General features: G+C 39.7%; 1 protein-coding gene across 3 annotated transcripts in view; it reads right to left on the bottom strand.

Moving 5' to 3' along the window:
• The window catches only part of MAP2K5 (mitogen-activated protein kinase kinase 5), a 264,505-nt gene that overhangs the window by 199,822 nt on the left and 48,346 nt on the right, over positions 1-16,337 (bottom strand). For all 3 annotated transcript variants that reach the window (XM_037054215.1, XM_037054214.1, XM_037054213.1), the window contains exons 7-8: positions 12,237-12,285; positions 5,244-5,308 (exon numbers count right to left, since the gene is read on the bottom strand). In XM_037054215.1, coding sequence (XP_036910110.1) covers positions 5,244-5,308; positions 12,237-12,285 — 114 coding nt within the window. The remainder of the gene's footprint in view (positions 1-5,243; positions 5,309-12,236; positions 12,286-16,337) is intronic.

Below are 16,337 nucleotides of genomic sequence, written 5' to 3'. Positions count from 1 at the left end.
ATCTAACAGTTCACGTGATCTCAGTTACCATCTCCAAGGGCCATGCTCACCCTCCTGCCCAATGAAAATCTCATAAAATAGATAAGACAACACAGAGGAAGAGAGGCCAACAGCTTTGAGCATTACTAACCCTTCCCTCTTCTTCTTGTCTCTAGATATGATCAAATTAATCCTTATATAATGTCATATATCCAATTTTCAAAACACCATATAGACAGCATATATGCTACCCACCATATCACTGAAAAATTCTACCCGAGATCCAGGTTAGATCTGGAAGCAGCTGGAGGTAGAAAATTTATTACTGTTTTTAAACACCTAGAGCCACAAAGCTGACAACTTGAGTCTTAGCCTGAATAATTTGCATTAAGGAAGAAAACATAAAGATGATCCTTAAGAGCTTGTTAGCTAACTGACTTACCATGACTTACGGCCTAAGAGTTAAACATTACTTCACTTCTGGAACCAAAGCTTAGGTGACTCCATTAAACTGTGAGAAGGGAGCAGAGAACCTGAGTGACTGGCCTTCACTATCAGAGAATGTTCCCAAAGGAACTGAGACTGTTAACTACTTTCATTTCAATGTGAACTACTATCCAAAAAAAGAGAACATTAACTAGTATGTTGGGCTAATGAGTGCTAAGTACGCGAAGTTTTAACATTTGAAAGAGGATTAATCATTTAAATACATGCTCTATGTTAATGTTCTAAAACAATTATGCAGCGTCTGAATTAGGAAGGATCTAAAATAAGCTAGATATGGGAAGGACACAATTAAAGTGCCTTACTAAAACCTGCTTGTAAAAACTTCCACTTGCCTCATTCCATTTCAGCTAACACGTATAAAGCATCTATTCTATCCTTAGGACCATGCTGGATACACTGGAAAATACAAGGAAACACAATGGACTCTGTCTGACCTTGAGAAGGAACACTGCCTGGGGGAACAGCACAGAGTGAGAGGCAGAGGTGCTGTGAGGAGCCCCGCCTCTGCTACTGAAGGGCCACGGGAAAGCGAGCCTGGGCTTTCTCCAGGGGTAAAATGGGCTTAACACCACACCACCTGTCCCACAGAAATGAATGAAATCGGCTGACAAAAGAAAAATACTTTGAAATTTTCAAAAATATCTATGTAAGATATAACAAATTATATTCATTACAATTGTTATATTCATTATAATTCATTATAATTCTTCATTATAGAGATGATTAGAGAATAGAAGAAAACATAGAAGAATACTACATAGCATAGTATAAGGCAGAATTCCTCAAAGTTTATTCAACACAACTCTGATTCTGTGAGATGTTCATCGGTGTATCTCAGAAAAAGAATCCCATGGCCAAGTAAGCACAGAAAGCACAGGACTTAAGGATTTTTCTGATACCAGTCTGGCCATTACCAGTGGCTGACATTCAGTGTCAGTCACAGTGGCAATTAAGCCTCTTAATTACCTCTTATGGACCATCTCATTTAACTGCACAACTCAGCAAGACAGATGTTACTACTATTCCCATTTTACACATGGGGAAACTGAGGCAGAAGACATTATACAACTTTCCCAAGGTCACATGGCTAGTTAGTGGCAGATACAGGGCTCCAAAACTCAGAGCGCCCACACTTAACCACAACACATACTGCTCTCTACTTTCTCAGAGTTTTTGAAATTCACTATGACTCTGTCCCAGGGGAACAGAACATGTGTCTTTCTTGAATTAATTTTTTTGGAACAACCTGTAGCACTTTGGTAAATGGAGCAATAATGAAAAGTGCATTCATTTCCTTTTCCTAAATTGTTCTGCCTCCTAGGCTTGGGCTATATTTTAGTCTAAGGTATTTATTTCCTTTATGATCCATTTCCCCCAAATCAGTAATCTAAGAATACCAATTTAAGATGATCTGCCTAGGTCACTATCATCACACAGAGAGCAGCCCAGCAGGGGATTACACACAGACTCCACGTCTGGTTCAAATGCCTGGGCCCAGAACTTCACATTGCAGGACTGGGGAGAACATACAGACTTAAGGGATGAAAATGTGATCAACTATTAAATAATATATGTTGCAGCTTATCCCTTGAAAATCACCATACCCCATCAAGTGAAGCAAGTAGGACTGAAATATTAAGCTTTTGCTTTGCATTTATTAGCTTTATTATACTTTATAAAAAAATTAAATAGCCCATTAGGCAGTTTTGTTACCAATGAGTGGATTTTCCAATATTTTCTTCATCTAGTTTATGTAGCATAGCCTGTAATGTAATCATTTTGCTTGAAAAAAAAATCACAATTTTTATAGTCAACACCATTAAGGTAAACATAGTGTAGGAGAAAGTCAATCATAACACATCAAACATTTGATTTTATAGAGACTTTAGTAAAGTAATCTTCATTTCTTGATGACTATACTATTTCTTTGTGCTGAACTAAAAGCCAGAGACATAACACAACACGGAGTGAAGCCCAGGAAGACACAAAGGCCAGGGACTGATGACAAGTGGTTATGCAATTAGGCAGCTTCATGCCCTTTCCCCTTAAGAATCACCTGGGCAACTCGATAACGGAAATGTCCTCTTTTTATAAGAAATCAAATATACAAAAAAAGCACTAAAATGAACATAACGCTGCCACTCACCTTCCATAGACAACCACTGTCAAAAACATTAAATCTTAAAATAATGCATATTGGGCCTAAGGAAAGGTAGCTAAATGAACTCAGGATAAATGGCTAACATCGCTGCAGCATCAGCACATTAACGAGTCTGGGCTCTGCGCGGGTGGGAGGACGTTCCCTTGGATACTGTGGCCCTAATCAAAGAAGTTGTAGCCATGCTTTTTGCTAAAAACATCAGCCAGGGGAATGGGGGGGTTATTACTTAATGGGCACAGGGGGTCCGATCTGCCAGATGAACAGTTCTGCAGATGGACGGTGCTGATGGTTGCAGAACAACGTGAGTGTACTCAATGCCACTGAGCTGTATACTTAAAAATGACCGAGACAGTAAACTTTATGTAATATGTATTTTATCACAGTTTAAAATACTATTTAAAAAATACTAACAATTTTGTTCGAATTTTTCTTTGCTGGGTGGGCATGTTATTTCAATTTCCCTGTATCCCCCCCTTTTATATAGAAACCTGTGTTTTAAGGTAAAAGTCAGAATTTTAACATTAGAGTATTATTTTTAATAAACATTGTCTGCTAGGGTTTGGTGGTCTTGTGTATTCTCCCTTCTAAAACAAACCAGGATAGTAAATTCACAACAGGCCTTCAATCACAAAAATATGAACGCGCTTGGCAGTTAACATTTGGTGAAACAGCACAAAGAAGAAATGCATTAGGAGTCTAATTGTTTTTGGATTCCATTTGAAGCCAATAAAAGGAATCTAAAGAGTAGCTAGAAATCTTTCCTGTATTATTATATCTGGCTATCAGCATGAGAGCATTAAGAAGAAAGGTTGAGGCTTTGAAAACTTCTCCCTTCGGGGAACTCAAGAGAAGGAAATCGGAGTGTACACATTCTTTCTTTCCTTTCTAAGGGTCCCTGAACCCACAAATCTTAAGAACAGGGTAAAAATTCAAGTCAGATAAAAGAGGTGCCCCAGCTGGTGCGGCTCACTGGCTTGAGTGCCAGCCTGCGAACCGAAGGGTTGCTGGTTTGATTCCCAGTCTAGGGCACATGCCTAGGTTGCAGGCCAGGTCCCCAGTAGGCAACACATGACAGGCAACCACGCATTGATGTTTCTCTCCTCTTCCTTCCTCCATCCCCCTCTCCCTAAAAATAAATAAATAAAATCTTTTTTAAAAAAGTAAGGAGGAGTAGACTAAAATGAAGAGATGTTGTTTGTGCAGAACTGTGAGGTACATGGGAAGAGATGCTAGCAGGATCCAGGGAAGGCCAACAGCAGCCTCCTACTCATTAGACACATTAGCCATCAAACATTTTAAAGGCAAGACCCAAAGACTGTATCAGAAATATGTCACTACTTAATTCTCTGAATTACCACAGTGGAAGCACTTAACATTTAGAGCAACCATTCACTGTACCCAGTCATCTGTAGGAAAAAATCATCCAAATATGTAAACGTCAGTTCTTAAAGGACTGTATTCGGGAGAAAGGACTCCCGTCTTGCCTCTACTTGCAGAAAGGATTAGAGCGCTGGGTGGGACTGGAACAAGTGTCTCTGAAGGAGCTCTGAAGCCTGAGGACTCTAATTCTATGCCAAGGCTGCGCCTACATGTGGAGGAGGTATTTCTGGGATTTTAGGATGTGACCCTTCATGGTCATAGGGCCATGGGGCAATTTTTACCTGTACTCATGTGGCTGGTCAGAACGTGAAATTCTAAGAACATTAGTAACCAATTAGAAAATAAATTATTTTACAACTTTTAAAACATATTAATATCAACATTGAAACATCTGAGGTAAAAACACAATCACAACGTGTTGCAAGGTTAGCACATGTATGGAAAACAGCTCTCTGGAGGAAAGCCTTATTATTCCCTCAGGGCTTTCTCACAGAGTATGGATTTTTTAATTCCTGGTGGAATATTTTTCATACACCATTGCAGACTATTAAGTACCAGATATTACATTATGTAGTTTAAACTTTGCACTACTGCATGAGAAAGACTTCCCTGTTGAGAAAACTATTTTTTATGGTTAGCATTTTTTAATATGAAAATGAACACTCCTTTAGGGTAGGATCACTGCAACTGGAATTTGGGAGAATTTTATAACTTAACATATTCATCAATGTGTAGAAATTCTCTCAAGGGAGTAGGGTAAGGAGAGAAAGAAATACAACAGGAAGAAGGCTGTTTAATAACAGAGCGTCGACACAGGGCAAAGCAGTGGTATTTATAAGGCTTGTCTTCCACTGGGCATAGCTATAAATAGGCAGGAGACCAGCACAGGGTGGTAGCAAGTTAAAAAAAATCATGGGGTTAAAGAGCAAAGAAAAAAAACATATTAAACTTCAGGCCAGTTAAATGTATACTTGCTAATGGTGGACTATTAATGGCTCACTCAGGAGAGACGCAGACTCAGAAATATTTAAAAAGACTATATAAATGCACCTTTTAAAGCAATCCCTGAGAAAATAGATGCCTTGAAGAATCTGGGAGTCAAATGTGGAAATAAAATCTAAGTGCTGGTGGTCATTTAAAAATCTCCACCGAGGAGAACTTGGATACCCACACGAGGTGAAAGTGATAGAAAGTTGAAACGGAATTCACTACTCACTTGTAGACCGTGCCTCCATTGCCATGACCAAGAGTGTCTCGATACCGTATGTCTTGTTCATTCATCTCCACAAGAAAGAAAGAAAAACAAAAAGGGTGTCATGCTGTGGATGAAAATGTCAAGGAAAAGCAACTCTGGGCCATAAACAACAAGCAGTCTGGGTCATTTCAAGTTCAGCTGCAAGAATGAGAAGATCAATACAACATTTGCTGTCCAATTTATAAAAGACGATACCAGGGGACAAAGTGATGGAAAGTTTAATGACAATTTGTTTGCCTGGGTCATTTCATTAAAGTTTGATAAAAGGTGTCAAAATGGAATGATATAACATAGCTCAAAAGGGTCAGGTCAGAGACAGCGATCAGAACACGGTCTCCAGCGCGGCACAGAACCAATGCCAACGAGTGCCGCACACAAGCAAAGTCAAACTGGGAAAGACAACACGCACATGCCCTCAGTAATCTAATTCACGATCTGTAAATAGATCAGCCCCTGAAAAGTGCTCAGGTGACCCTATAATTAACACTAAACAAACTGAGTAATGTTGATGACTTTTCTAGAGTAGATATAGCTTTTTTTTTGGAAATGATAAATTAGTATACAGCAGTAAATGGGTGGAAATCATATGCTGATAGAAAAGTACCAAATCAATGCACTTCAAAATGCACATATAGTCAAATATTATAAAGTATAAGCATATGATTTTAATAAAGTTGTTTCCATAATTTAAAATATAAGACAGCACACACATTTTCCCCAGGTTCTGCAAAACTTTCATACCACAAATACTACTCTCGCTTATATCACAATTAGTAGTGAATTATTTTAGTGCTCACAAGATATTCTTTTAGAGTTTCAAAGAACTCCCTAAATAATTATTTATCAGATTATATTTGATGCATTCAGTAATTTTCTACACACTGGTCCACTTGCTTAAAAATTAACTGCCAACTTTATTCACTAAGTGGCTTCAATAAAAGTGTTATTTCCCATATAGCTAAAGCTTGGGAAAAGCCATACTAAGTCCTGAAAAAAAAATCAATTTCCAGGGAATTGAACTGCCTTGCATGAGCAGAAAATGGATGGAGTTTTTAATTCACTATCACCTGGAAAAAAATTGTTTGCTTTCAGACCATTACAGTAAAGCTTTAACTATTTTGCTGTACTCTACACTTCCACCAATTGAATAAAGCAAGGCTTCGTTTATCAAGGGAAATAGTTTTCTTCTATACATTTCTGAAGCTGAAGCTTCAGAAAACTGTGGTAATTAGAAGTACAGCACAGGTAACAGAACCAGCCTCCCTAACACACCACTTCGCCAAGTCTCTAAGAGAATACTGGCAGATATAAGGTGTGACGGCAAGTTCTGCACCCATTTTAATTGTAGTACAGTCTAATTGATGCAATTAGCTATTAGCTAATTACCATATTTTAGATCAGTGGAAAAATGATAGATAAGTCAGAAAAACTGGCAACTATTTCCCCATTTCGGGGAAATTCTGTTCTTCACTACCTTCATATTACTGATATTTTTAAAAAGTATTTTAAGCCCCTGGCTGGTATAGCTCAGTGGATTGAGCACGGGCCTGCGAACCACACGATCGCGGTTGGATTCCCAGTCAGGGCACATGCCTGGGTTGCAGGCCAGTTCCCAGCAGGGGATGCACGAGAGGCAACCATACATTGATATTTCTCTCCCTCTCTCCTTCCCTTCCCCTCTAAAGATAAATAAATAAAATCTTTTTAAGAAGTATTTTAACCTGTGTAAAAGATGTGGTATAAAGAAAAGAGAACATTATTCTGAACCAAATGATAGATTTTAAGACAGCATTAAAGGAAAAAACAGCACATAAAGCACCTAAACCAGCAGAGCTGCTGTTGGGTTGACTTTGATGGATGAAGGATATGTATGTAAATACCCGTATCTACTGGTGGATAGAAATAGGCTAATTCCTTTAAAATATTTCTCTTAAGTATTCTAAACATAACTCTAACAACCAAAGTTGTACCATTAACTTGCCTAACAAGCTGCACCATCATCACAGTTTGAAGTAAATTTTTGGGAGATATTTCACTCGAGTCTACAAATTCTGAATTAGCAGCTCTGAGATTTAAGGGTAAACAGGCCGCAGGCATGGAGCATGGTCACGTCCCCCCACCTTCATTACCCTATCAGGGCCTTCCAGGTAAAAGGATCAGCAGTTTCCTCTCAGAAAAATATACACATCAAGACACATTGATATTACACATTTCCAATGATACATTGGGATAGACCTAGGACTTTGGAGGGTGTTTGATTTTGTGGTGTTTTGCTGGAGGAAAAGAAGGCAAAGGAGTAAGTAGAGCATGTCTCTGAGCAGCTTCAACCATTACAATCCTGACATCGTACTATTTTTACTTCTACTACCTACCAGGTAGGAAAGAGAAGGGAATCAGCCCCTCCCACCTCCACCGCCCCCAGCATTCTCAGTACTACAGCCTAAGCAGGAGTGGTGGGCATCCCAACTGGTCAGAGACTGGGAATGTTGTATGTTGTATGGGTATGTGTGTGCTAAGTACTATGTAAGTAAATTCAAGGATAGGAATTTGGAATGCCTCAGATAATGAGGAAGATTGTAAATGTCGAATCAAGATAAAAATGATTTTGAACAAGTTCTGGAACGATGTCACTTAAAAAGACAGTATCCATAAAAAATGGGTAAAGTGTTCCTACGATGTTTTATTACAGTTCTATAGACCTTTGCCTGACCTATGAATTCACTGATAGATTTTTATATTTTGAAATATCAGATTCTTTTTCTTTTTACTTATTTGAATTTTTCTAATTTTATGTGGTATATAAATATTATTGATGTAAAAAAAGTTTCACAAAGGAAAGCTATTAGAGCCAACCTCATGAATTGATTACAAACAAAATCTTCAGAATTTCATAGCTCTGATCAGAGTGTATTACTTTAATTGATTTCAACTATGAAAAATCATTACAGGAGTCAACAAATAGCTAATAACATTTTTGCCTTTTTAGTTTAGATAAGCACATTAATCCAACTTTTCAAAATGAAGCACAGGAAGAGTGCTCATTATGATGCGAAAGGGTGTTTTTAAAAGCCACAGAGTACATTTAAATGCGACAGGACCAGGTACCACAAAAAGCACAGCATTTTCCACTGTAAGTATGGAGCCTCATTCCCACACGTTATACAACCAGTCAGGGCTCAAACCCAGTCTTGCACAGGCTCCTCTGGAGGCTGCACCTCGGCAGTTGGTCTCACGTGTAAGGATGGAGGGGCAGCCCCCCAGCCACGGTCCCTGGCCCACAGGAGGAAAAGCCATTGGCTGGAGGGCATTCACCAGGTAAAGGCAATTTCGTTAGGTGTGACATTTGTGTCTAAGAAGAAAACTTCTTAAAATCACATAGCTCTTTACATAGAAAAGAAGTGAAATAAAATTCTTATTCAATAAATTCACCAAAATCAATTTTAAATTAAAAATTTTTAAAGCAAATAAAAGACAAACTAACAGACAGATGTCAGGGTAGATGGAGGAAGAAAAAGCCATGAGAGTTATGACTGCACGTCAGCTGCCAAGGAGGCCAATGACCTGGGAGAAGTGGCTGGAGCCAGGCCCTCCCGCCCCTGCTGCGAGACAGGCAGGCGCCGGGGAAGGAACGCGAACATGAAAACCAGGGCAGAAAAGTTACGGCTGTGCGGGGAGAGGAGGCATGCAGTTTGGACTTTTATACACAGTCTCATTTATGTTTTGGTTTTCATATGGAATCTGAGACGAGCTGTAAGAATCTAAGAGTTTTATATGCTTGTAAGAATTAGTTTTAAGCTAATTTTACATTACAATACCTATTTTTCTCCCTCCTTTTTTTCTGAAATGCGAAAACTTTTCTAAAGGCACTTGAAGTTCTTAAAATACAAGTAAAAAATGCAGAAAGATCAGAATTAGTTCTAGATCTGTGATTTCCCAGTACATTTACTCTTGATTTATGAGGAATAAAAAATACTGTCACAAAATCTACAAGATCTAAAACATAAAATGAGGAAAAACAACTTTAGAAATGCAAAGGTCAAAGTTACACATACTTAGAATAACTGTGCACTTTTTAAATCCTTTAGATTGACCCACTGAGCCACTTTTAATCAGTTTCAAATCAAGGGCCAATGTTAAACTGAAGTGGGAAAAACACATCCAGAAAACACATAATTGGTACTGATTTATAGTTCTAAGTAAAATATGCCAAAAATACTTATGATTTTTTAGAGCTGGTAAAAAAAAAAAAGGAATCCTCTGTTTAAGCAATAACAGAAAAATGGTGTCTCTATTCCAAAGACTAAACATTAAACTTTTTTAAAAAGTGCTTGATTTAATATAATATTAATGAAATTAATGGGGAAAATGAAATGGAATTCAATTATGGATCAGCAAAGAAAATATTCTTTGTTCATTGTCTGCCTGTGTTAAGAAGAATCAGTACCTATTGCTGATAAATCGTTAAAATAAAAAGGTTCAATTAATCCTTATTTTATATGTAAAGGTCTGATAGAAACTAGTCCTATCCCTAGACCTTTGCTTCACAAACTGAAGCGATGCTGGTTTCGGAAAGCAGCCGCACTCTGAGCAGACAATTGGAGGGATTTAGTAAATCCCACTTTAGAGAACAGAGACTAATGGGAAAACACAAGCCAGTCAAATGCTTCTTATGAACTGTTGACACTATATCAATGCGGAATCAATTGGTGGCATTTACTCTGAGTGACAGAAAAGAAATAAATATTTATATCACATAACCTATATCAATGAACCCAGGCTGAAAGCTATTTCTAACCTGTCAATATTTGATTATCTTGAAGAATCATGTCCCTTTCTTTTAATGATTAATATGAATTCCTTATTAAATCTAAGTGGAGGCTAGTGGAAAGGCAAATCATTATTAATGCTTGAGAGCATAAACCACTGAAATAAAAAACTACGCTCAAGTGTTAAAGTATCGTTAAATGTGACTTACATCTTCCATACCAAGGGGCGTGAGTGTTCAGCCCAGGAATTTATGGATGCCCACAACTGCGCACATTACCGCGCTGCAGTGCGATCTCGCTCACTCTCTAGTTCCCCTGTAGCACCAGCAAACTGAGGAATTAGTAGAAGAAAAAGGCATTTTTGAAGATTTCCAATAGCAGAGGTAGGGTAGTATTTTGTTTGCTTTTGTAAATGAAAGAAAACATAAAAGGCTAATCCTTAAGAGAAAGAAATGCCACCCTATTTAATGGGGGTTACCACGTTCCCAAGGGAAAGCAATACACAGTCTCCAAGTGTCAGCAATCACTGCCCTGGCATCCTGCACTGAGGAGAACCTCAAACCCGAGAACATTAAGATATTTATGGTAGTAGGTTTGGTGTCAAAACACTAGAAACGTTTCTGAATATTTCTGCAGTAGAAATAAACTCTCTTTCATTTTTGAAAGGGGAATCTGTGACAGGTTATTTTCCATTGCCTGAGTTGAACAAATGTAGTTAAAGCTTCTTAATTTATGTCAACTTTGAAATGTATTTTCCAGCTGAAGAACACAAATGACTCATTCATAAATTATAATTAGTAACAAGATGTTGAAGATACATAAATATCCTAGGCTCAATATTTCTGCTCTGGTCCAGTTTTGTTTCATACTGGTTCTGAACATAGACAGAGTAGCAGAGGGACACGCATGGGAACCTCAATCCAAACAAACCTTTGATGCTTAAGTTAAAAATACTAGATAAATATGATACAAAACTCTGAGACTGTACAGATTACACAGGTAACGCCCGATTCCCCTCAGCCGTACATACAACATGGAGGAACTAGAATCCATACACTGGATGATGATTGGATGTCAAAACCGAATCAATTTACTTTTTCTGATTGTATTCAGGGACTGTGTGATAAATGAGGAAGGCTTCCAGAAGCACCACTATACAGTCCCCGTTTAACGGCATACAAATCTATTAGGCCACAAAGTTACAGGTGATATTAAAGGACAAGCATGAGGACCCAGCTTTGTCTTCTTGACATGCTCCACTACAAGTCCTTGATTCATGAAATGCCAATGAGGCTTGGAGAGGTCAGCGTGTGAAGGCACTGAATAAGCATCTGAGATAATTAAGATTTCAGCCTTCGAAACATGGACGGGAAGTGAACAGCAGTTAAGAAAATCAATAAGAGTCTTTTATTTGCAGTGACACAGATGTCTCAGTCAATAGAGCCTAATAGGCGGGCTTAATCGCAATGGACAGGCGCCTGCCTCCAAGGCTATCAAAGGGCTTCCTCTATAACAAACATTAAAACACATTTATGTTGCTACTGGAGAATCGAGGACCCTGTAGGTAGCTTAATTTACCAGTGTATGTTTAAAAGCAGTACACTATTTCAGATGTGTCCATTTACTTGAACCAAAATTAGTGAGGAATGAGTGGCCTGCAGGCCTGTTTGTTCCTCGCTGGGTGGGTTAGGTCATGCAGCTTGAAGGTGGCCTGTCAACCAGGCAGAGCAGGGCTCCTGAAGCCTAGGAATTTTCAATGCCAACAACCTCTTGTTATTCTGTTTCTCTGAAAAGCCAGTGTTAGTCTCAGGACAAAAGAACTGTGCGAAGGTGAGAAAGTAACAGTTTGGTTTACTTTTTCTCCCCAAAGATAATGAAAGAAATAGTCACTTCAGGACACAGGGCCATTTTGACGACCCGTGGGGTTGACACACTTGTTCAGAACTGATTAACTTTTTTTGAACTGAGAAGGCAGCAGGGTGTGTGCGTGGTACTTCAATCTGCCCGGAGTGAAACCCATTAGCACAGTTTGAAAAACGTGCTGCAAATTGTTCTGCCAATCAAATTAAGCCATGGAATTCATTTATGACAAGAAGGAATTCACAGACTCTGTTAAGTTTATGGATACAAAAACTAGACAATAATAAGTTACTACTATCTGAAAATATTAATCTGTAATGACACCTACCTGACCATTGGCTAATATTTTTTTCAGTTCAGCAGAAGACTTCTTTAAGCTGAAAAGGGAAGACATAATTTTTAATGGTAAGATTGACACCTCTGAACACCACTGAAAGTTCCAGAGTAAAACATATATATAGGGACTACATTCTTTACATCTTTTTTATACAATATTTTTTCAAAAGTAACTGGCCAAATGGAAAAGCTATTAATAAAGAGATTGAAACCTCATTAGTAATTTAAAGTAATAAAGATGCCTACAGTCAAAAGGAAGCCAGAGTACTGTGGGCTACTTCAGTGACTGTGTTTGGCTGTTCGTTCTGCTGCCTTTGGGTAGCCTTTCAGTGGCTATTTGATGTGAACTCTCCATCTGCCAAGTCCAAAGTATTTTAACAATGCACTCTTAGAATGTTCCCAACAAACGAAGATTACAGAACTTTAAAAGATATAATGGTTTAAATGCTGATCTTTTACTGCAGTTAGAGTCACAGTCCAATTTCTGGGAAGCAAATGTGTGGTAGAAATAACTCCTGGTACTCAACAGCTGTGTGCTCTGGCACAGGTAACTTACTTACTCTCTCTGAACCTCAGCTTCAGAAGTAACTTTCCTCCCTATGTTCCTTGTTGGTACAGATAGAGGTCTCTCATCCCACCACACCTCCCCCAAGACTGAAAGCTCCTTGAGGACACAGACCCACAACTTACCTGTCTACACATTCCACTCCTTCCCACCCTTGAGCCCAGCCCAGCAACCTGGCATGTGCTAAGTGTCCGATAAGGGTGATCACTGTTCTGGTTGTTACCATATGTTGCTCACACACACACATACACACTGACTCGGCACTTCTAATAAGTTATATTTGAGAAAATCTCAGACTTCAACTTTGGCCGCACTTACTATTCCAAGTTGTAATTGTTCTTCTCCCTAAACATTTCTTCAACTTCTGCTGTGGTCAAACGTACACTGTGAAGCCTTAGCCTCTACCTTCCCCAGCTGTTATAAAACATGACCTCAACCAGCGGTTCTCAACTTTAATAATGTCCTCCCAAGTCAAAGAATGCAGGTACCTAAGTGGCAGTTAAGAACTTTGCAGAGTGGAACGAAAGCTGAAACATATACCAAGAAAGAAACAGCTGCCTTAAATCGGTCCACTTAAAAAAAACAATAATGGCAGTTCCTTTCACTGGTTGATGACTATGTGCCGGGCATGGTGCTCAACGCTATTACTTACTACCCTGATTTAATCCTTACAACAACTACACATCTGTGCAGGAGTTTGGGGAAACTGGCCTGTGGGATATAATTACTCTTAACTTACAAAACAAAAAAAACAAAAAGCCCACTAGGGTACAGACCTTGCTCAAAGTCAGCCTACCTCTCTCAAATACATACTTTTCTTCCTGAGAAGCGTTTAGATCCCTCTGTTCCCATAGATAACTCCCAATTTAATAGTTGCAATTATTGCAAAAGCAGAAATCCAAACAATGCCCGGGCAATGTTTCTCCACAGATTCCATTTTATCATACGACTTGAAATAATAGCATTTTGAGTCACTGCATTTACAAAATACTTTTCATCCAAGAAACAAAATGTGATTCCTTGATACAACTTTATCAGTCTTCTAACACCAGAGGCAGATACACAGAAAGTCTAATCATCCTAATTCTTTTAAAGATTTTATTTATTTATTTATCTTTAGAGGGGAAGGGAAGAAGAGAGGGAGAGAAACATCAATGTATGGTTGCCTCTCATATGTCCCCTGCTGGGAACCGGCCTGCAACCCAGGCATGTGCCCTGACTGGGAATCGAAACTCGATCCTCTGATTCGCAGGCCCGAGTTCAATCCACTGAGCTACACCAGCCAGGGCTAATCATCCTAATTTTACAGGAAGAGAAAAATCAAGACGTTTGGGAAAGGCCCTGCCTTGGCAGTGGGACTTGAAGTCCGTAATTATGGCCTAGAAACACCACGTGGATTAGTAAGTGCAGTTTCATAGCAGTCGTGCACCTACAGCAGAGACCAATTCATGCTCCGAGGTAACAGAGGAAAAAGCTGATTCCACTCATTATGCCAACACCTGGTTACCAACTTCAGTTAAAAAAAAAGTATTTCTATGTGTTCTGGCATTTTCTTTGTACCCTGGTTGACTTGACATTTTGATCATTTGGTCACAGTGACTTTTAAAAATCACTTTTAAAATCTTTTTAAAATTTAAATGTGATACAATTATACCCTGGTTATGACACTTTAAGAGGGACACTGAGAAAGCCAAAAAAGAGTAACAGGATGAGAGGCCTAGAAATAATGTTATATCAGAAAAGCTAAATGAGTTCGGAGAATTTAATCCAGAGATAAGGCTTAAGGGGTATCTAAGTTAATTAGTAGTTAGCTAGTTTGTTCGCTCATTCATTCATTCATTCATTCATTCACTCATTCATTCATTCATTCTTATCTCCTGTGTCCCAAGCATCACTCCAGGAATTGGGAATTCAACAATGAATATGTTACAGTCACTGCCCTCAAAGAGCACAGAATCTACGGGGGACAGAGGTGGTTATAATACAATGTGCTAACTGCTACAGTAAGGCAAGCGGGGTGGGTATGGGAATTCATAGAAGGGGTACTTGGTGTAAACTGGGAAGTGTGTAATAATCAGGGATGGTTTTTGGAAGAAGATAACAGCTTTGTTCCTCAAAGATGACCAAGGTTAGCCAGACTGAAGGCGGAAGGGGGTTAAAGGACAAGCACAGCAGGAAAGAGGCAGCAGCAGATGTGAAAATCCGACAGGGAGAGAAAAGAAATGTGATCCACTAAGAGCACCCCTCTTTATCAGCAGACCTGGAATGTCAGTTAAGAAGGAGCAGGAGTGGTAGGCTGGGGGGCTGGAGTGGGCTGAGCACCCAATATGAAGGGCCAGTGCTCACCAGTTGTAGAGGGTACACGTCCCCCTAAAGATCGTGAGAAGCAGTAAAAGCAGGAATGATGGGCTTAGAACTCACATTAGCAAGACAGTTCTGACTGCAGTGTGACGGAGGGACTTCAGTGGGGCAAGACTGGAGAGAGGCAATGATTTAGGAGGCTGTAGCAGTGATCCAGAGCCCAAACAACCTTTGCAGCAACTGGGGTGCTGGCAAGTAGACAGACTCCAGAGTGACTCAGGAGGTAGAACCTACAAGTACAGGAACTGACTGGATGTGGGGCCGAGGGAACCCCAGGAGGCAGTGCAGGATATTGGCAGGTCACCTGGAGTAAGCAACTGAGTAGATATGGGATCATGTACTGAGAGAGGAAATCTAGAAGTGTGTTTAGAGGGAAGACGATTGAAAGAGTTATTACCTAGAAGAGAGAACAGGCCTGTTCTGAGGGCTGAACCAAATCTTTATGAATAGGTAGTAAAGGAAGACAAATCTCAGCTCATGAATAAGAGCGTTCTAAGATTTAGTACATGAAAACAGAAGGGGCTGCCCCAGCCAATAGAATGCATCCCTGCCACAGAGCTGTTCAGGAAGAGCCCGGATGACCACCAGGCCAGGAGTGAGTCAAGCATCTAAGGAGAGCAGGAATAGACTGGGCTTCTCATTCTCATCCTCCACATCACAGGCAAGGAGTCTCTTATGGACACAGAGTTGGCAATGGCACCCTCCTGCTGAAAGCTGTCTAATGGTCTGCCAGTACACTGAGGAAAATTCAAACCCAAGGCCCTGCATGATGTGGCTCCTGCCGACCTCCTTTTCTCCCACCACTCCTACTGCTTTCCTCCCCTCTCTCCCTACCTTCCCCCAGCTCAGCACTCCTTGTGCACCAGCCAAACTGGCCTACTTACAGACATGCTGAGCTCCTTCTCCACCCCAGGGTGTTCACGTATTTCCCCCCCTCCCTCTGAAAGGCCCTTTTCTGGCTCTTGACATGGCTTGGTCCTCCTTCTGGGAAAGATCACTCTTCCCCAGAAAGTCCCCAAAGTACCGAGTCTAAAACTAAACATATTCCTACCTAGTGTGCTCTCCCTTTAAAACGTGCCTGTTTCCTTTATAACTAATTATAAAGTATAATTATTTGTATATTTGGATTTTTTTTGTCTGGGTGCCTATAAGGTAGCAAGCTCCAAA

This window comes from Sturnira hondurensis, unplaced genomic scaffold (genome assembly GCF_014824575.4).
Source record: "Sturnira hondurensis isolate 20B ecotype Veracruz unplaced genomic scaffold, ASM1482457v3 Scaffold0008196, whole genome shotgun sequence".
Classification (NCBI taxonomy): domain Eukaryota; kingdom Metazoa; phylum Chordata; class Mammalia; order Chiroptera; family Phyllostomidae; genus Sturnira; species Sturnira hondurensis.
This window is presented reverse-complemented; position numbering and strand designations above follow the sequence as displayed.